This window comes from Petaurus breviceps, unplaced genomic scaffold (genome assembly GCF_028583685.1).
Source record: "Petaurus breviceps papuanus isolate PSGF00001 unplaced genomic scaffold, PetGlider_PUasm1.0 126, whole genome shotgun sequence".
Classification (NCBI taxonomy): domain Eukaryota; kingdom Metazoa; phylum Chordata; class Mammalia; order Diprotodontia; family Petauridae; genus Petaurus; species Petaurus breviceps.
The window spans coordinates 36,154,437-36,176,335 of record NW_027185655.1 but is presented as its reverse complement, the minus strand read 5'-3'; the positions used below and the strand labels follow the sequence as shown (position 1 = coordinate 36,176,335).

Genomic DNA, 21,899 nt, shown 5'->3' with positions numbered 1-21,899 from the left:
CAGACTGATTTTTAAATTTTATTTTTTCTATTTATTTTACTTTTTGACTAGGCAAAGAGGCTATTCTCTGCCTCAATTGTGATTAAGCCTTATTCACTGAATGGGTTTTGCCTCAAACTGAGACTATTAAAGACCTAAGGCCCACAGCATCCTTGGGCATCTCCAGTTGTCCTGATCTCTCTCTCTCTCTCTCTCTCTCTCTCTCTCTCTCTCTCTCTCTGTGTATATGTATATATATATGTGTGTGTGTGTGTGTATGTGTGTGTGTATCTGGCCACTGGAGCCAGATGGTTCTGGAGGGGATAGTGAGGCTGGTGACTTTGCACAGCCCTGTCTCACTTAAATCTAATTCACCTGCACATCATGGCATCACCTCCTTGATGTCATGGCCCTCTCCAAAAACAAAGGACAAACAACAACATCCTTAATAGCAATAGGGATATGTATTACTCCTTTTATTTCACTGGTATAGGAAATTCTTGTATGTAACAATGAAAAACAGTGCCTTCTCTGCCACTTTGGGGAAATGTCTTGCCCAGAGACTCTAAGCCAGTATGTATGAGACTGGTTCTTGTATTCACATCTTCTTTTCTTTCGAATCCTGAGCTCTATCCACCACAACAAACTGCCTCTCTAATCCTCGGAGATGTTCAAAGAAGCAATAAAGTCAATTATTTCCCTTCCTAAACGGAATTTATTCCAATTTCTTCACCAAATCATCATTGCTTTCCCCCCATAACTATGCCCCATCTAGCTATCACATTTCGATTACAACTCCACTGCATTGTCTAATGTGACTTTAATTTCAGTTATTAGAATATCCTAGAAATATTAGAATTAAGGGGCGGCCAGGTAGCACAGCGAGTAAGAGCACCGGCTCCAGTGTTGAGAAGACCTGGAGATAGAATCCCAGGCTCAGACACTTAGCACCCTGGCTGTGTAACCTTGAGCAAGTTACCTCACAGAACAGTTGTGGGCTTCCAATGAGAGAAAAAAAAGAGAACTTTGTAACTCTGCTAACATTAAACACTATATACACAAAATCAGCAAACTCTGTTCTGCAGACCTTTCCAAAAAAGAGATGAGTTTTGGTACTGATAAAGAAAAACCCTACCACCCAAGTCTCCCTGCCTATCCTTCTATGGCTGGGTTTTCTTCCTAAAGCACAACAAAGTCAAAGGAAGAATCAAATAAGAAAATACACACTTGCCATCAGAGCCTGGCAGTGGTTTTTAGAATAAGAAACATACACTCATAACAATAGAAAATTTTTGACTACTCATCTAGCCACTGTCTCTTGGTTCCCACTGTCACCATATTTCTAGGCCAAAACTCAATAAGTTGTATAAATTCCTGGATTTTAGTTTCCTCCTTTATAACGTGAAGGGGTTAAACTAGGTAACTAGATTCATTCTAACAGGTCAGAATGACTCTATAGCTGAAATGACGAGCTTTTAATGTTGTTTGGATTAATTAGAAGGTATACGATTCACTCTTAAATTTTAAAAGAATTACTGTGATGAGATGAGTTCAGACAAAAATTCACAAAAAAACATTACTATATTATATCAAAGTATTACAGAAGGCCATATGGTTATTTGTAACTTTCAATTACCTTTATGCAGCTCATTATTCACTTATGTGTGAAAAATCTAACAGAAATTTGGCCTAACGAACCTAATTAAAAATTTCCTTATTCCAAACCCTAATGAAGAATGCCATAATTTACTTAATGCTTTAAACAAATTCCCTTGAAGTTGAAACAGGGATAAGTATTTTATTTTGATATATAAAACCTTAAGTATTTTGAATTGAAAACCTTTAACATGTAAATTGCACCACCTGCTGGTACTTCCTATGACATGATCATTACTTATTTTTAAGAGCAAGGTTGTGGGAGATTCTAGGAAGGTAGCAAAGTAGGTCAGAAAATTCCAGCCTCTCCAAATTTCCCCCACAAAAAAAAGACAGAACTTTGCCTCAAAGCGAATGTAGGGCAGCAGAAATAAATGAAAGTCAGAGTAAAGCAGTTGCTCTCCTAAAACAAGGTGAGAGGATCCCACTTCAAGGGGTAGAGGTCCTTCCTAAGGGCAAACACCTCTGGGGAGATTCTGGCTGAATCAAACAATCCCGGAGTGTAGCTGGGTCTCAGGAACTTTCACCTTGAGGACAGTTTGGAGGTTGGACAGCTGAGTAGGGGAGGACTGAAGGAGCCTCCACTGTCCAGGGATTCCAAGCCCAGCTGTGTTGATCAGACATGGTCCTTGGCTACAGCTGTGGGCAAGGAGAAAGCACATGACCAGTGGGAGGGGAAGCAGAGGAATGGGGACCCTGTCGGCTGTGGGCACTTGCAGGACAGCAGAGTGCCTGGTTTCAGTTCCAGGGCAGAGGAGAGAGCTAAAGTTTGAAGCCAAAAGAGAGACTGCAAGGAGCTAGTGTTTGTGGGACACCATGGCTGGGGACCCTAGCCACAGCTTAGGGGTCAAGAGAATGTCCAAGATTGAGCCCTTGGACAAAACTCAGAAAATAAGAGTAAAGAGGATTGAGGCCTGGGGCACCTTTCCCCACATCCCAAGACAAGCAGTAATTACAGTAAGCTGCTAAAAAGAAAACAAAACAAAAATAAAAATAAGTAAGCAATGGAAAAAGAACATAGCTACTATGTGGTAGTAGAAGACCTACATTTTCAGACAAGACCAAAGTAAGTTGTTTTGCTTGACTGTGCAGTTGTTATAAGAGATTTTTTCTTTCTTCCTGCTGGGGTTGCAAGGGATAGGAGAGTTTGTGATGGGGTTAGGAGGGTCAAACAGGTCAAAAGGAAAGAGAAACAGAGAGCTCTGAATGTAACTTGTTAAATTTATATATTTAAAAGGAAAGACAAACTGTATATATCAGAATTTAGTTTCATGTACAATCCTTTTTCTGTTCTCTATCATGGAAATAATTTATCCAGAGTTTAATTCAGAACAGATTTTTAAAAGATTTGATGATGTTCATTATCTTTCAAAGATTATAGCCTAATAGCCTTAGGTTTTTTTAAAATAGGTATTGGTAAGAATGTTTTTCTACACATGGCAAAATATATCTCTGTGATCTCATTCGGGGTTTCCTTAGCAAAGATAATAGAGCGGTTTGCCATTTCCTTCTATAGCTCATTTTACAGATAAGGAAACCAAAGCAAACAGGGTCAAGTGACTTGCCCAGGGTCACACAGCTAATAAATGTCTGAGGCTGGATTTGAACTCGGGAAGATGAGGTACCCTGACTCTAGGGCTGGTGCTCTATCCACTGTGCCACATAGCTGTCCCATAAAAGTTAACATTTGTATAGTGTGTACTATGTGCTAGGCACTGTGCTAAACTAAGCCCCTTATAATTGTTAGCTCGTTATTTAGTTTGGAATTGTGCAACATCACATATATTTTAGGTATTTGGGTAATACATTCTTTTCAATCTATGGCATCCTACATATATAGGCGTCTAAGTGTGCATTGCATAGTGGAAAAAGGCTTGGATGTGCAGAGAACCTAAGGTTCAAATAATCACAGGACCATAGATCTAAAGCAAGAAGGGGGATTAGAGATCACTTAATTCCCTTATTTTATTGATTAGGAAACTGGGCTCAAAGAGAAGCCTAACCTCACAAAGACTCAAACTCCAATCTTCTGAGTTCTCTCCATTCTACCTGATATATATTAGTGGGACCATGGGCAGGTCAAGCTTCAGGAGCCTTGTTTCTTCTCCAAAATGAGGGGCTTGGTTCTTAGCTTGTGGGTCATATGAGAGCAAGCCCATGTCATAGTTTGCCAGCCCTTGGACTAGACAATCTCTAAACCAGCGGTGGGAACCTGTGGCCTTAAGGCCATACAGTCTTCTAAATCTACAAAGTGCGGCCTTTTGACTGAATCTAAACTATTTTCTAGCTCTAGCTCCTGCGACCTAGACTAAGAGGCAGAACCCTATTACCCATTTAAAAGATCCTAGGCTCAATGATACAGTAAAGCCAGGTAAGAGAAAATCATGCCTGGGCAAGAAAAGCCAACAGGCCTGGCTAGGAAGGATAGATCTGAGAGGCATCTGGTGGGAGGAGTGGAGAAGGATTTGTCCTTGTTCAAAACGTGATAACAGTTGAAAATGGACAGGGAGGCTGGTGGCATAATCCTATAATCACAACTATGTGGAGAGGCTGAAGTTGGTGGACTGCTTGAGTTCATAACTACAGGAGGGTTAAATTTGGGTAGTTAACCCCTGGGAATGGAGGGCTACCAGACTGCCTAAAAAAGGGTGAACCAGTCCAGACCAGAAAAACAGCAGGTTAAAATGTACCTAACAATTAACATGGGAAAAGGAGCCCAAGGCAAGGCTGCCCAGGCAAGACAGGAAGTTTCTGTATTAAAAAAAAAAAAACAAATCTTATGCTATAGTTTTAAGGTTATACATTCAATCGGCTAAAATATTAGTTTCAGGTACCACACATACAAGCAGTTTCAATAGAAAAATGATTTATTTTGGCTCCTTCCATACATCTTGTCTTTTAGGGAACACAGTCTCACATAAAATCACAGACTCTGAAAGCTACACTTAAAATAACGAAGGGTCAAGGCAAAGCTGATCCCCTGGATAGAGTTATCAGCCTGGAGGCTCCAGCTCCCTGAATTTACTTGTGCACATCTTGACCAGAAGTGCCTTTTCCTGAAAAGGGGAAATTTACAAATGGGCTTGTAGGTAATATGGAAATAGTTTATTCATTACTTTCATTATACAAAGGAAAATAGTTTCTTTCAAAAATGAGGGGAAAAAAACCAAAGAGGACAGATGTGATTATTTGACATGAATGGTGGGGGGTCAATACAGAAAAACCATGGTGTTATTACTATTACTATTTTTAGTATTATTATAAACTGATCACATCAATGGGACCAAGAGGGTTTTGGTTTTCTTCGTTTCCAAAAACTGGACTAAAACCTTCTGCATTTTTTACACCAGACCTTTCCTTATGTCATTCTTAAGACAGTCAATCCATGTTCCACCTTGTGTCCTGGAGGGCAGAATGGCCGTTGAAAGACCATTAAAAGGAGTGAATCCAGTTACTGATGTGGCTTCATAAAAGGAACTCTAGCCCAGCAGATAGCCCCTGTAGAAATGCAAGAGTGAAAAGCAAGAATTAAACCATTTCATTCAAAATCTTTACAACTATGTCTTGTTTATGAAGAACTGTGAAGGTCTGTAAAGTCCTTTGCATACATGTCCTTTGATCTTCACAGCAATCCTGTAAGGGAGGTGCTATTACTATGGTACTTTTTTTTTTTTTAAAGCAATTGGGGTTAAGTAACTTGCTCAAGGTTACACGGCAAGTTATTTCTGGGTGTGGTGCTAATAAGTATCTGAGCCTGGATTCGATCCCCCAGGTGATCCCGACACTGGGGCCAGTGCTCTTACTCACTGCGCTACCTGGCCGTCCCTCCTATGGTACTTCTACAGTGACATTTTTAATGAACCATTTTCAACTTTACTAATGATTAGAAAAAAAAAGTTTAACCAAATATTTTCATGGTTATAAATCAGTGTCCAAAAAGACAAAGAGTAGTACAAAAGTAGAGGAAAAACAAAGTTCCTTATACCCGAAGAGATGAAAGAAAGAGGAAAAGATGAGTAACTCTGTTTGTAGTAGCAAAAAAAAAATGGAAATGGGCGGGGAGTACCCATCAACTGGAGAATGGCCAAACAAGTCATGGTATATGAATGTGATGAAATACCATTATGCTGTAATGTGTATGAAAGATGGTTTCAGAGGAACCTGAGAAGACTTGTATGAACTAATGCAAAGTCAAGTGAGCAGAACCAGGAGAGAAATTTATAACAAGAGAATAAGATAATAACAATATTGTAAAGACAATGCATTTTGAAAATCCTAGGAACCCTGATCAACACTATGACCAACCACAATTTCCAAGGATTCATGATGAAACAGGCTACCCAACTCCTGACAGAAGTGATAGACCGAAAATGCAAATTGAGACATAGTTTTCTGGGACATAGCCAATAGAGGAACTTGTTTTGCTTGATTATACTTGTCACAGGGGATTTTGTTTCTCTTGCTTTCTCAATGAAGGAGGGGCAGGGAAATGTGGAAGGGAAAAAAAGCAGATCTTCACTTGAAGAAAAAATTCATTAAAAAAAAAGAAAGAAAAAATAAATTCCTTATAAATTTAAAAATCAGAATATAGTTCCCTGTAAAAGGCACACACTACTCCTACAATTAGAACTGGAGTTTTCAGAACTATTAGAATTAACAGAAAAAATTCAGAAATTAGAACTGTAGAATCAGATCAGCTGATTCAGCTCTTCAGATAATATGGAAAAGAACATGATAGTGAATGGCCTATGAGGGAGAATAAGAAGAGGACAGAGAATAACCACATGTGATATCCTTCACGGAGGGAGAAGATTACTGACAGCATCCAGCCTTGCCATTCATGGTTTCTAAGTCAAGCACTATGATATGCCAGAGAGAAAGCCTCAGATTCATACAAACTGGGGCCATGAAACCCCTTTGATAATGAGAGTTTAAACTCAAGCTTTGACATTTTTCTTTAAACATTAAAACATTTTTAAAATTTAAATTACGACCAAAAAATTAATAAATTATTTTAGACAAAGTGATCATATATTTACAGGTAGGCATAGCTTCCCCAAAATGACAGCACAATAATTTTTTTATATTTAATTATTATATCAAATCATTAAAAATCCTGCACACCAGTGAATACAAATAATTCTATCTTCTTGGTTAGGCCTCAAAAATAAATTAATTTGAAATAGGTAATTTTTTCTATTAAACTATATGTGTATGTATGGGAGGGCGGTATCTGAAAGTGTTATTTTAGCTGACGGTGTATGAGGCCTACAAATGGATTCCTTATAAAGATTAAAAAGGGAAAAAGGAAAACCAAGTTTAGAAGTCAGAACCTGGTTCTGTATGACCTTGAGATTAACAAAAGAGGTTGGGGCGGCCAGGTAGCACAGCAAGTAAGAGCACCGGCTCCAGTGTTGAGAAGACCTGGAGATCAAATCCCGGGCTCAGACACTTAGCACCCACCCAGAAACACCTGGCCGTGTAACCTTGAGCAAGTTACTTAGCCCCAATTGCTTACGGGCGGCCAGGTGGCTCAGCGAGTAAGAGCACCGGCTCCAGTGTCGGGATGACCTGGATCAAATCCAGCCTCAAATACTCAGCACCACACCCAGAAATAACTGGCCGTGTAACCTTGAGCAAGTTACTTAACCCCGATTGCTTAAAAAAAAAAAAAAAAAGAGGTGAATGCTATTGGAAAAACACATCTAAATTCAGAATACTAAACTACACATTAGCTATGTTTGCATATAATAACCAGTGTAAATAATAATTCCTAGTAATTCAATGTTGCAGAAAAACCACCTGCCCCATCTTAGTGAGGTAAAGCGTGAAGGAATACAAATTTGTTTTCATTTAACTGATAGGATGTGATTATATCTGTACATCCTGTGGTTTTGTGTTTATATGAAAACAAGAGCTTCTGCAGTATGTTTTTCTCTCCATTAGAGCAAAATGTTAAAGTCATCTTCTCCCATCTTGAAGTATTCCCATACCATAAATTGGAGCAGGGGAGGGTGAGTACAAGGTAAGGAAATAGAGAACAGGAGAATCCCCAAATAAATAAGAGTAGACACTATAAAATGTGTCAGTTATAAAACATTAAGTCTTGGCCAAATTCATGGAGTCAAAGCAGGTATTTTATAATTTGGACATACTTTGCAATGCCTACTCCATTTTTAATGTTTCCATAAAAAATAGGGACCAAATATGAGAGGAGGGCTTCTTACTTCGGTGACCTTGGTCAAATCACTTAACATTATTGGGCCTCAGTTTTCTTATCTATAAAACAAGGAGGTTGAATTAGATGGCTTCTGCAGCCCCACCCAACCCTAGGTCTATGACCTTATTCTAAGAGGGCCAGGCAGGGAGCATTGTCCACTGGGTAAAAGCCATCAATTTGGCATTTAAAAGATCACTGGTGACCTTAAAAAAAAAAGTTTTAGTAGGATGCCAGGTTTGGAAACTAAAACTACAAAAGGTTTAGGAAATATAGAAAAAATATGATAGATTTCCATGTGAGATTAATGCAATCAGTGTCAAAATTATAAAGGCAACTCTCAAAATACCTCCAAAACTCATGTTGAGAAATGCTATCTATCTCCAGAAAGACTAATGAATAAATCATTTTTTTCCCATTTTCTTGGGGGGTGGTGGTGATGGAGACATGACTTGAAAAATGCAGAAATATGTGCATATGTTTAATGGATGTTGTAATTCTTGCCTTAATGGTGGGGGAAGGATAAAAGTAGGGAGAGAATTTGGAACTGCAAATAAAAATAAAACCGAGCAAAAAAAACCCCTCCAAAGCTAGGGAAAAATTTGGAAATAAAACAAAGTGTTGCCAACTACCTTACTGATATTTCTTAATGTCCACATATAGGTCTCTTTGACAACATATTAAACCTTGGACACAAATTTTTAATGTCAAGATCCATCTCTAGAATTCTCTATTCTACCTTGGAGTAATGGGTGAAGTGAGGAGGTCCAGGTTCTAGGACAAGCCCATGCACCGACTAGCTATGTCACAAGTCACCCACCTCACCTCTCAGGCTTCAATTTCCTCAAATACAAAAGGAGTTTGATAAGAATGAGCATTAAGGTCCTTTCCAGCTCAAAAAATTTCTTATGCTATGTTTTATACATTATATAACTTTACAACCTAATAGCAAGCAATATGAACCATGAACAAGAATGCTTAATGACTTACGGCAGCTTCATTCTCATGAACACTCTCGCCATGAAGAAACTTAAGAGGACACTGACAAAACCAATGAATAGAAGAAGAAACCTATTGAGCTTGGGAATATTTGGTGCATTGGATCGATCTAGGATTATGAAACCTAAACCTCCCATTGTAAACAGGAAACTGGATGCAAGTCCTTCCATAATATATTGTCCATTTACTCTGCAAAAGAAAGAATAAATTTCTGCAAAAAAACGTATAAAAGGAAAATTTACTATATTCAAGACTAGCTTTTCCTTTAGTCTGAAACTAGGATTCTTCAATGCACCCCAACCCTCACCTTCTTTGCAGAAGTGGGCAAGTGTGAGTGTGGAACATCACATACACAGTCAGACATGGGTGCTGTGTTGACTGGATTTGTCAAATTGCTCTACTATTTGAAACCAAACTCTAGCTTATGTTGCTCTTGCTTTCTGCTAACCATTCATTCTGAATTCTATAACCAGTGTACTATCTAGAATAAGAATTATTTTTAATCCTTCATCTCATTATTCTATCTATAGAAAAAAATTAACACTTTTAGCTGTGTTGCACCCAAAACTCACTTTCCTATAGAATGTCGTTGTGCTTAGCTCAGGTGTAAAACATTTACACAAGTTCAAATATGTATTATAAATGGCAAATGAATTTTAAACTTACTAGATATTTTCTTGTGTGATAGCTAAGAAATTTTCATTTTTAAAGGGGAAATCTTTTAAGGAATATTATAAATTTAGAGCAAAACTCATTACTTGAACACAACTCATCATCACACTGAGAATATTCCAGGGTTGATCTTAAATCCTATAAGCTTAAAGAAATGATTTTTATTAATAATATGTGCTATAATGTATTCACTTTGAATAGCTACCTTTCCTTAGAGAAGGTGGATCTTTCTTAAACAAGTGATTAAAGAAAGTATAATTCCTATAAGGGGTTCTTAACCTTTTGTGCGCCACAGGCTACTTCTTGGAAAATTGTTTTTAAATGTGTAAAATAAAAATTACAAATGAAATTAATTATATTAAAATATGATCACCAAAAATTTAAAAAGAAAAATTCAGACTCTAGGTTAAGAACCCTCACTATAAGAAATAAAATAAGGGTCACAGATCCAACAAGATGTCAGAATGAACATTTTCTCTAATCCTTAACCTCTCAAACCTTTCCAAAACAGAAATTATGCATCAACAAACAATTCCAATCTCCACGATCAAGGACACATGGAACCTAATATTAAAACTCCATGAACTAATACTTAACTCAACACTCACTCAGCACTTCCCCTTCCACTGCCCACCACACTAACTAGCCACCCAACTCATGGGCTTGCAATAAAATGCAACCCCCAAACCCCTCCATTTCTGGTGCCATGGAGATCCAAGTTCCAAACTGCAGAAATAGGTTAAGGGCTCAATAGCCAGCACTGGGGGACTGTTCTGTGCTGCAAAGATCTCTGCAGGTGAACTAATGAGCAAAGGAAAAAGGACAGCACACGTGTCTGGACTTTAAGTACAAAACCTCCTAAATGCGTGCTCTCTTCAGAGATTCAAGTTCCAAATGATGGATATCTGCCCAGGCTACATGGCACCCGCAGAGTGATGCTTGGTACCATCAGGCCAGAGAACTTGGGAGCAGAGAGAATGAGATGTGACACCAGGGTCTGGGGGGGGTAGGAAGGAGGCCCTGGTAAGAGACATTTCACTAAACCTAAGAGAAAGAGTTCAGTCCTCCCAAAAGTCTTGGGCACAAACAAGCTGGTGAACTGTCCGTTATGGGAAGATGCTGAGATGTCTTTCAGATAGTGCCCCTAGAGAAAAAATAAACTCAGTCTCTCCAAAATCTAGCACCGAAGGCGGCTATTCTTTACATAATGGTGCCTTCCCTAATTTTAAAATAAACACCCTTTGTTCCATTTCCCTCCCCCGCCCCCAACACTTTACCTGTATGCCAAGAAAGCAACTGGTCTCTGATGTCCGTGTTCGTCTGTCATGGATCCAACGCTAGGAGGCTCCACAATGACGTCGTAAATTATTCCTAGGCGGAAAATAACAGAGAAAATTCGACTGGATTACTAAGATTACAGCTTGTATTTATCTCTGAAGATGTAAAACACTTTGTTAAAATAAAAAATGTTTAAGATTTGTTTTTCTCCATCTGTAAAGATCAAAGAAGTCTAACGATATGGTCCCTTTAACTTTGTGTTCAGAATTTTATTTAAAGACAAGAATGAGAAAGTCTTAGTTTTTAGTACTGCTGAAAAGTAATCAATATTGGAGAAGGCCCCCGATATTTGTTTAAAGAAAAATACAAATTTATGGCCTGAATTCAGCAAAAAAAGAAAAAAGAAGATTCCATAACTATTTCTTTCTTTCTTTTTGGAGAGCAATTGGGGTTAAGTGACCTGCCCAAGGTCATACAGCTAGTTTTTGTGTTCAGTGTCTGAGGCTGGATTTGAACTCAGGTCCCCCTGACGCCAGGGCTGGTGCTCTATTCACTGTGCCACCTAGTTGCCCCACCATAACTATTTAAAAAAATTTTCCATCAACTTGTGAGTAATTTCTGGAGGGGTCCATTATATGTTAAATTTAAAATCAAATGAAATATTTTAATGTTTTTATTTAATGCCTTAAATTTTAAGACCTAGCTTTTTCAAAAATTTAGGGATTAATTATGTGCTTAATGACTAGGAAACTGTTATACTATTTGTGCTATATGAATATTTTATGAGCATGTTATATGAGTCCTAACATTTTATTACACCATGAAGAAAAAATATTCTCCACAATAAACAAAGACCTGATTGAACTAACATATAAGGTGGCAGAGCTGAAATAAAAATATACAATGACTACAATAATGTTAAGACAACATCAAGATGCAGCAGAATCAAATTAATTCAGGTCAAATTAAATGGCTTTATCAGAGTACTAGTTAAAACATTTCCATGAAGAAATGGTTAATCAAGAGCTGATCAACAAGCACCTACTACATGCCAGGAACTGCACTAAGTGCTGGGAATACAAAGAAAGTCAAGAGACAGTCCTTGCCCTCAAGGAGCTCATGACAACACACAAACAATGCAAACAAGAACAGGACAAACTGGGTGGTGCTCTCAATATTAGAAACATGTTTAGCTTATGATGTCTGGGACTTCACAGGGTCACCCAATTCAAGATGTCTGGAGATTCTGGATAGATAAGTAGATCAGAATCATTTGCAGACGGATGACACTTAAATCCATGGGCGCTGATGAGATCATCAAGAGAAATAGTATTTAGAAAGGAGAACCCAGAAAGGGTTGTATTGTAGTCCATTAGTAGATGTGTCCTGGACAAAGATGCATCAAAGTAGAGAAATAAAACAGTCAGGCAGGTGGAAAACCAGGACAGAGCAGTGTCAGGGAAACAGGGAGAAGAAAGGGAGCAACAGTGTCAGAGGCTGTAGAGAGGTCAAGGAGGATAAGGACTGAGAATGGTCATTATTATATCTGGCAATTAAAAATGTTATCACCGCAAAGTGGAAAATTACATCTGCTGCCAAGTGCTAATCACTGTATGATCCATCTTTTTGCCTAATCTTTTGTGAGTAGGGTCAGTTTCATTCCTGGTACTTGTATTCCCAGCATCTAACACAGTACCAGGCAAGCAGGCTTGCTGACTAACTGAAGATACTGTAGGGAGGGGATTTGGGTGAGTGATTGATATATCAAAACAATATTTCACCTTATTTTAAAGACTTGCTTAAAAAAACCAACAGGTCTAAAGCAGAGAACCTTGATTATTTTCTCATTATGACTTTAAAGTCAGTATAAAGGTATTATCATTAACCTTCCTGTTGATATTCAATAGGATTATGTTGGCAGTCATAGCAAAGTGCTCACTTTTAGGTCACACTGATATCTAGAACACAATACCCCATGAGGGGACCAGGAAGCAAGTGTCTGAGCCTCGATGTTGCCCACATGTCCAGTTACAGGGCTCTGAACTCTTGTGATTCTTAACGTGATCTATATTATTTTCCTTCTTCCAATAAACTTATGTGCTTTTCTCCACTCACTTAATTTTAAATCTGGCTGTGGGTCCCCCTTAGAAATGGCAATCTGAGTGGCCCTATATCTTCTTGCTATCAAGCTGTATCATTTCTTTGCTACGTTCTCACGTCCAGATTTCTTCTCTTTGTACTGTCATAAAGAACTTTTCCCCAGTACAAACTACCTCTCTGTGCCTCCCTTTGGCCTTTAATGATGCTGTAACCTCAATTCTCAGTTTTTGGGAGAGGAAAAGAGAACTTTCCTCCTTCCAGAAAATCTGGAAACTGAAATGGACCAAATTAAACAACAAGAATTTATTACAAACTTACTTTGCAAATTGTTTTGTCTAATTAAGTATAAAGGCTATCAGGAATTAAGAAAATGTTTTATTATGCTTGAGATTCTATACAATTTAAACAGAAAAAAATTATACTTAGTTGCCAATCAAATAATTAAAATAATGTATTATATAATCCCCAAGAATAACTATAACATTTAGATTAAATATTAAATCAAACTCATTCATTTGACAAAGACTCATTCAGTGACAGATGGTGTCCTGGCCCTCAAAAACTAAGCTCATTATCTTTCCCAAGTCAGTTGCACCTCCTAAATTGTTTGTCTCTGGTAAAGGCTCTCCCATTTATCCAGTCATATTCAATAAATATGTAGTAAGCTCCTACTATATGCAAGGTACCAGAGATAAAAAAATGAATAATAAAAAAGTTCACAGTCTAATAGGGAAGATAAGTTGGGGGGGGGGGGTGTGAAGACATGTGCTTTGATGATCTGTAGTCTTATCCTCAAATGTCAAGTTTGGTACCAACATAAGGAGCAGTGGATTTAGTCGGAGGTGGTGGTTGTTCAGTCATGTCCAATTCTCCATGACCCCATTTGGAGGTTTCTTGGCAAAGAAACCACTGGAGTGCTTTGCCACTTCCTTCTCTGGCTCATTTTACAGATGAGGAAACTGAGGCAGACAGGGTTAAGTGACTGGCCCAGGGTCACACAGCTAGTGCTGGAGGCCAGATTTGATCTCAAGAAGATGAATCTTCCTCACTTCAGGCCTAGTATTTTAAATCTCTGCTCTTTCTCTCACTACCTGTGTGATCCCGAGCAACACACCCTTAAGTCTGGTTAAGTTTATCTGCAAAATGGGGGATTAACAGCATTTTCCAACTATAGACCCCATGAAATCTACAGGCCTTTCCTCCATCGATGAAGATCATAATTCACTTATGGAGAAAAAGAACTGTAACACAAATTACAATGTGGTAGGGGGCCGCTAGGTGGCTCAGTGGATAGAGCGCTGGCTGAGCATCAGGAAGATCCGAGTTCAAAGCCAGCCTCAGACACTTATTAGCTATGCGACCCTGGGCAAGACAATTACCCCTAGTGGCCTCATCTGTAAAATGGACACACAGTGGAGAAAAAAATGGCAGAGCACTCCAGCATCTTTGACAAGAAAAAAAGTGCATGGGGTCTCACAGAGCTGGACACGCCTAAGTAACAAACAGAAGAGGCACAAAGAGCCTGGACAGGAGCCAAGGATTTCTTCTAGTTGGAAGAACTAAGAAAGGCTCAGTTGAGGAGGAGACGCCTTGAGAAAGAGGAGTAACACTGAATGTGTAAATGCTCCCAAAGGCCATGAGTGCTTACCATGTTAAAGCAGCACACTAAGCGCTGGGAACGCAAACACAAAAGAGAATTCTTGCTCTCAAGGGGAAGACGTTCCTGCAGTCTAGTGGGGGGAGTCGACACACAGGAGGCTTCAGCTGCAAGACACAGGGAAAGGTCACATGGTCCTTGGAGCGCAGCGGCAGAGATGGCAATGTCTCTTCTGTAACCTCATCTCCACTGATAAAACCATCCCAGCTTCTAATGCTGAGCCATCAGCCAGTGCCAAGGACTCTGCTGGTGGCTGAAGGGCCTGTGGAAGCTGCAGCATGCGAAGGTCCTACTCCACAGGGGGTGCTCTCCTGGATGATGGCTTCAGGGACCGGACCAGAAACAGGCCTACTCTGGGGGGCTGCTCCCAGGGTTCCTAAGCTTACATTTCCATCAACGGCAGTTGGTCATTGGTTGGGACTGGTGGTGATGAGGAAAGCATGTCCCTTCTTCATACTCCCTTAGTGATGGCTGATATTTCAGGGCTGCAGATGACGTATTTCCTTTGACCTTCACAAGAGCCTTGTTAGGTAGATGCTAGATTACCCCACTTAACAAATGGTGACCCTGGCTGCTTCCCCACTGCCTACAAACACGCCCACATCTCCACCAACCTCAAAATAAACCCTCATTTGATGCACCCCACCCTGCTAGTCACTGCTTCATATCTCTCCAGCCTTTGTAGCTAAAGTTTTGGCAGGGCCCTCAGAATAACTTCCTCTACTTCCTTGGTTCTCTCACCTCTCTACAATCTGGCTTCTGACCTCACAATTCAGCCCAAACTCTTCTCTCCAAAGCTACCAATGGTCTTTTAATTAACTGTCAAATCAAATGACCTTTTTCAATTCTCATCCTTTGAACCTTCTTTGACAATGTCACCTACATTTTTATAATGCTGCTCTCTCCTGGTTCTCCTTCTACTTGTGGGATTACTCCTTCTCAATCTCCTTTGATGGACTTTCATCCAGGTCTTGTCTAAAAACCATGGACGTCCCACAGAATTTTGTCCTGGGTCATCTTTTCTTCTCCCTCTATACTATTTTACTTAGTAATCACTCCTATGGAGTCAACTATCTCTATGCTGATGACTCTCAAATCAACTTATCTAATACTAACACCCACTGACCTCCAATGTCATCTCCAACTATTAGCCTTCTCGAATTATATGACTAACAGAAATGTTAAATTCAACACATTCAAAACTGAACTCTCCCCCCCACCCCACAACTTCCCTATTCTTGTAAAGGGTATCACCATCCTCGCAGTCATCCCCCCAGGCTCAAAACCAAGGAGTCACCCTTGATTGCTCACATTATCTCCCCCCTATATCCAATCTGTTGCCAAAGCCAGTTGATTTTATCTTTGCAAAAATATCTCAAATACACCCCCTTCTCTATCCTGATACTGCACTGCCCTGGTGCAGACCCTCATCTCCCCACATCTGGACTACTGTAACAGTCAGCTGGCTGGTCTGCCAGACACGAATCTGCCTCTCCCTACTCCAGTCCATCCTCTACTCAGCTACCAGAGTGATTTTCCTAAGTTCTGATCCAACCTCATTGTACCCCATGCAATAAACTCCAAAGCCTCTCCATCACCTCCAGAACCAAACACAAACTTCATGTGGCATCCAAAGTCAAATAACCTACCTCTTCCACACACAGCTTTCCATTCTTAGACCTTATTCCCCATCGTGTTGTTTGTCCTTCATTTTCAACGAGGACCAATGACATCACAAAGTGACGTCTTGACTTGCTTGTGAATTGTATTGAAATGAGGGAGAGATGCACAAAGTCATCAGTCTCATTCTCTCTTCCAGAGTCACTTAAGTTGAGTGGGAGGACAAAAGTCAGGACAACCTTCGATGGCCAGGAAATCAGTGGATAACCTTAGCTCTTCCATGTCTGGCCAAGTTCACAGTACCTGCTTCAGTCACCTTCACAGCCAATGAAACAAATTGTTTTCATCCATCCATTCTGCTGGGAGAAATCTTTACATGTCTGTGGTACACATCCCCCAAGTCACTGATAGGTCTGAAGCTTGTCAGATACCATCAACCTGGTTTAGTCTGTCTGCCAGGATGGTTTTGCCAGTGTGGTCACTGCTATAGCTTCTTGGAGCCCCGGGTGAGAGCTGGGTGATGGCTAGATATCAAAGGTGGACGAGCAAGTCCTCAAAAGGGCTCAGCAACCCTCACGTCACACCCCACAAACCCCTCTTTGATATGGTGACATCAGCCTCCTTGCTGATTCTCAAAAAAAAACACTCCATCTCTCGGCTCTGGGCTACCTCCCATCCATGGGATGCTTTCCCTCCTTATCTCCTCTTATTGGCTTCCCTGGTTTCCTGAGTTCCAGCTAAAATCCCACCTTCTCGAAGAAATCTTTGTCAATTCCTTTTTAGTACCTTTCTTCTGTCAATTGTTTCATTTTTATTCTGTTTATAGCCTGTCTATATATAGTATTTTTCACGCTGTCTCCCCATCTGAGAGTGAGCTTCTTAAGGGTAGAGCCTGTCTTCTTTCTGCCTTTCAAGTGCTGAGGCACAATGCCTGACACAGTGGGCGATTAATAAATGCTTACTGACTCACTGACTAGTAATGGAGTTATTAAGGTTTCTGATTAGGGGGTGACACTACCCAAACCATTTACCAGTAACATTTTCTATGCAGAACACCAACTAGAGCAGTAGTTCTCAAACCTTTTTTTTTTGTTTTGTTTCTTTCAGTTTTATTCTTTTTCCTGAAGAATCACAGTGAATTATAGGAGGGCTGAGAGACTTAGATACATCCACACAATTACAAGTTTAAGTTCATATAATTCACACATCTAACAAAAAATCAGGACTATTGTGCCACATGAGAACCACTGCCCTAGAGAAAGGAAAGTCAAAAGGCAGGGAGACGAGTTAAGAATTTGGACTGAAAGTCCATGTAAGAGGCAATAAAACTCCTGGACTAAGATGGTAAAGAGGGGATGGATGTTGGATTCACTTCAAAGGAAGAGTTGACAGCACTGCGAATAGAAATAGAGAAAAGAACCAAAAATGACACTCTTTGAAACTGGCGGACTTGAGAGAATAAAACATCTCCCAGACATATGGGAATGTAAGATTTAAGAGGATGGATAGGGTTTTGTTGGGAGTGAGGTGAGGAGGGAAATGAGGTTGGTTTGAGGCATGCTTGAAGTTCCATTTGAATATGCACATGGCATCCATGTGTTCAATGGGCAGCTGGAACAGTGGGACTAGAGTCTAGGAGCATCAATCAGGTCTGAGGATACAGATCTCAAAGTCATCTGCAGAGAGGTGATAACTAAAGCCATAGCCTACATAAAAATGACTGATGTGAGTGTAGAATGAACAGCAATAATGACAGATCCTTGGGCGATAGTCAGGTTTAAAATACTAATGATCCAAAGACCCAGAGCAGGTGTGATCAGAGAGTGAAGTCATCAAAGAACACAGATGTAATCTCTAGAGAAAAGACTTGGGAGCTGTACTTTAAATAAAAAAGTCTACAGGTGCTTGTAGGGTCTATAGAAACTCTCCACCAGACTTCTGAGGTCTAAAGTTTCCTGGGAGGGCACGGGCAAAGAACTGTGAATATAATGTAGGTACACAGCAATGTCAGGAAAAGTTAAAAGCAAAATTTCCATAAATGAAAGAAACTGGTATATGAGGATGCAGATTATGAAAAGAAACCAGCAGATTGAGGATGCAGCTACAGAACTCTAGTCTTCAGTTTCCTCACAGGAAAATGAGAATGTATTGAATGAAAAATAAGGTCCCCCCCCCATTAATAATATGTAATTCTGTAAATTATTATTTATAAAGATAGGAAAATTATTTTTAAAATTTTCATTTACTGATTGACACTTGTAATACAACATGCTAAATAACTTAAATGAACACTTCTGACTACTGCCAGTATGATAGAATTTTTCTCTCAATTCACTTGTACAGAAATAGTACATTCTTTCCACTTCACTGTGATCAATATTTAGAACTTGTATAAATGCAGGCTCTCTAGACAAGAAATGTGATCTACTGAAAAGGGCATTGGTGCACTGAAAATCAGAAGACTCAAATTCTAATCTCAGCTCTACCACTAACTAGCTTCTTGATCTCAGGATAGTGAGAGAATCTCAAAGAGGAATGGAAAACAAGGAGCTATTTATTCTAACCTATCCCTTTCTACAAAATACCCAACATGTAGTCATCTAGCCTTTGCTTGAAAATCTCAAGAGTTAAAGGTGAAACCCCTAGATATTAAATACCTTCTTCCGCTTTGGGAAAGCTACTGACCCTCATATAGCATTAGGCCCTTCACAATCCTGGATGCCCTTTTAAAAACTTTCTCCACTCTATTCAAGAAGAACTTTCTAAGGCACAGCCCCCCAAACTGTATACAACAAATACTCTAGAGCTGGGATGACCATCGAAGGGCAGAATGGCACTACCACCTTCCTAATCTTGGATACTTTCCCTGTCTATACAACCTAAGACATTTCCTCATCAATAATGGTTCGATTGAATTAGATTCCAGCTAGGACATTCTATATTCAAATGAAAAAGTTAATTAAACAAGTCACATTTCCTCTTTTTTGATTCAAAGACTTTTCTGAGCTGAGCTGATCCAAAATGAAATGAGAAAGCAGCCTGAGGAGCTGGAGCTGACGTCTTAGAAGGGAAGAGGCAATCCAAGAGGGGCTTATCCCAGACTGCCAACTCATCACTCCCGTCCACGACCCACCCTTTCCAACTTCTCAGCACAAAGCTTCCTAGACTTCTGATTTCACTGGTCTGAATAAGGCTGAGACAAACCTCCCACACAGTTTATTCTATGAATTATGGTACTGAAAAAACCGTCCTCACCAGTATGCTACTTTTTGGCAAAGAACTTCTCCAAATTAAGCCGGGCTGGTGGTTCTTTGCCACCTTTTGACATCCAAGCTTTCCTTACTTTGTCTATGAACAAAGGAAATTTTGTAACTGTGGGTCTGCTTCCAGAAGGGAACCTTTACTTCAACATAATTGGACTCTTTTGTAACCCCAAGTATTTTGTTATAATATTTTTATATATTTTATGTTTATATACAATATGTTTACATATAAGTTATATATAATATGTAATGTTTATAAACATTATTTGAGATGATCAGACCGATCAGACTTCCAAGTGACATAGAAATGGCTAAAAATTCCTGGAATAGTCCCCTGGGTTTGGGTAATTCAATGTTTATTGAACGGAATTGATATTATTTACATAGTTGTTTATATTAGTTACTTGTATAATTTATATAATTGCTCCTTAAAGGCTTTTTACTTCTTTTTGTATGCGCGGTGCCTGGCACACAGAGGGCACTTAATAAATGCTTGCTGAATTCAATTACATAGCTTATTTTGCATGAATTTGTCCGCCAGTGGTTTCCCCCGTTAGACTGTATGCTCCTGGAGGGCAGGACAGGACCTACTGTGTGTCCCTGGCACTTACTACACATAGCAAGCGTTTAGTTTCATCGATGGATTAACACGATAACGTCTAGGTCCATTTAAACACACACTGCCCTTGCAAGAAGCTGGGGGTCAAAGGGACACAGACGGCGAGTGAACCCAGAAGCCCGCCGGGAACCCCCGAGCCCGAGTCCCGCCGGCGTTACCTCCCGTGATGAGGAAATAAGACACCACCACCAGAGCGTACACCGTCATCGCTGACGGCATGTGGGCCCACGGCGGCTTCTTCAGCTTCAGGTTGGGACACTCGAGGACCACGAAGGGCACCCGGTACAACGTCTCCATGGCGGCGGCGGCAAGGTCCGACGGCCCCCAGAGCCCTTCACTCCGCGGCGCGGGCGCTACGGCCGGCGCCGCGGCACCGGAAGGAGAACCCTTCGTAGGGAGCGTGCTCGGGGGAGGGATCGCTCGGGTCCTGAAAGCTAAAACCTAAGCCTGAGGAAGAGTAGACGAGAGCCGTGGCAAGCAACCTAACCAAGCCTAAAAATAAAGTGCAATTATTTTAAGATGTTTCGACACTGGAGATGTTCGGGAATTTGGGGATTTTTAATATACAATTGCGCGACAAAGTTTAACCGGCCAGGATCCGCACCGTTCTCGACGTGGCGACGGCGGTGGAGAGAAATGAGCCCCTCCCTCCTCGCCGTTCCCCACTGGCCGCCGCGGAGCTGGGCGGGTCCTGACGTCGTGGAGCTCCGGGATTGGATGAACATGAGTTGGCGGCCAGGTGGGCGGGCGTTTAAGGTTGCCTAGCAGCCAAGGCCCAGACCGGAAGTTGCGTACTAATCGCCGCGCCTTACCTCTGCTTGTCCTGAAAGACTTGGCAGTGGGAGGAACCCTCCTAGGGGGATCGAACCCCCCCAGTTTTTACAAGCTAAGAGCCTCACTCTTCTAATAAGTAGAGTCATAGTTCAGATGTAGGTTTTCAGTCTTTAGATTCACTGTTCTGATATAACATACCGCCCATGACTTTGTCCGCTGTGAAGTGGGGGGAGGGGAGGTGGGGGAGCGGGGGGCGTCCCCTAACCTGCGTTATTGGGAAAAAGCAAACGCCTGGCCTAGGCCCAGTTGTTTGCAGTTTTCTTGTCTCGACGTGTTTTAGCTACATGCACAATGCATTTTCTTTTCCGTTGTATCATCAGCATTGGAAAGACCTCAGGTCATTTGGTCCTACTCATTCTTGAGCAGAAAGTACAACATCCCCTTTATAAACATCCCAGACAAACGGCCCAGAAGCCTCTGCTTTCAGAATCCCAGTGATTTTTAAGTGATCCAGTGACAGCGATATCATCGTACAGTGATTTATTGTGAATTACTTGGCTTTTCTCGGCCATGTAACGATCCAGGACAATTCTGAAGGACTTCGGAGGAAAGATGCCGTCCATCTTCAGAAAAAAAACGGATCGGAGACACTTTTTCTTTACTTTTTCTTTGGGTCTGTTTTCTTTCACAAAATGACTTACATGGAAAATTTTTTGTGACTACATATGTATAACCTGTGTCAAATGTCAAATCCTCAATAAGAGGGATGAAAGAGAATTGGGAACTCAAATTTGAGAAAAAAATGTTAAAATTGGGAAAAAATAAAATATTTAAAAAAAAAAAAAGAATCCCAGTAACATCTTTTAAAATAACCCATTCCATATTTGGATAGGCTGTGAAGGCTAGCAACATTTTTGTTTTGTTTTTCATCCTGGAAATAGAGATGAAAATTAAACTAACCCCAAAGAAAAGTCTACTGTCATGACCTCAAGAAATTGTTTTTCTCAGGGCCATAGTATTAATCTTTCCAATTTGTATGCAGTCTGTGCACTAAGACACATGTTA

General features: G+C 40.3%; 1 protein-coding gene across 2 annotated transcripts; it reads right to left on the bottom strand.

Moving 5' to 3' along the window:
- Positions 1-4,484: 4,484 nt before the first annotated feature.
- Positions 4,485-20,410, bottom strand: OSTC (oligosaccharyltransferase complex non-catalytic subunit). 2 transcript variants are annotated; one of them, XM_069095050.1, is made up of 4 exons: positions 20,219-20,410; positions 10,801-10,894; positions 8,843-9,040; positions 4,485-5,133 (listed from the first exon to the last, which is right to left on the bottom strand). In XM_069095050.1, the coding sequence occupies exons 1-4, from the start codon at positions 20,355-20,357 to the stop codon at positions 5,115-5,117; spliced, it is 450 nt and encodes a 149-aa protein (XP_068951151.1). In that variant the 5' UTR covers positions 20,358-20,410; the 3' UTR covers positions 4,485-5,114. The 2 variants fall into 2 exon arrangements, with proteins under 2 accessions (XP_068951151.1, XP_068951158.1); XM_069095057.1 differs by lacking the exon at positions 8,843-9,040.
- Positions 20,411-21,899: the final 1,489 nt, after the last annotated feature.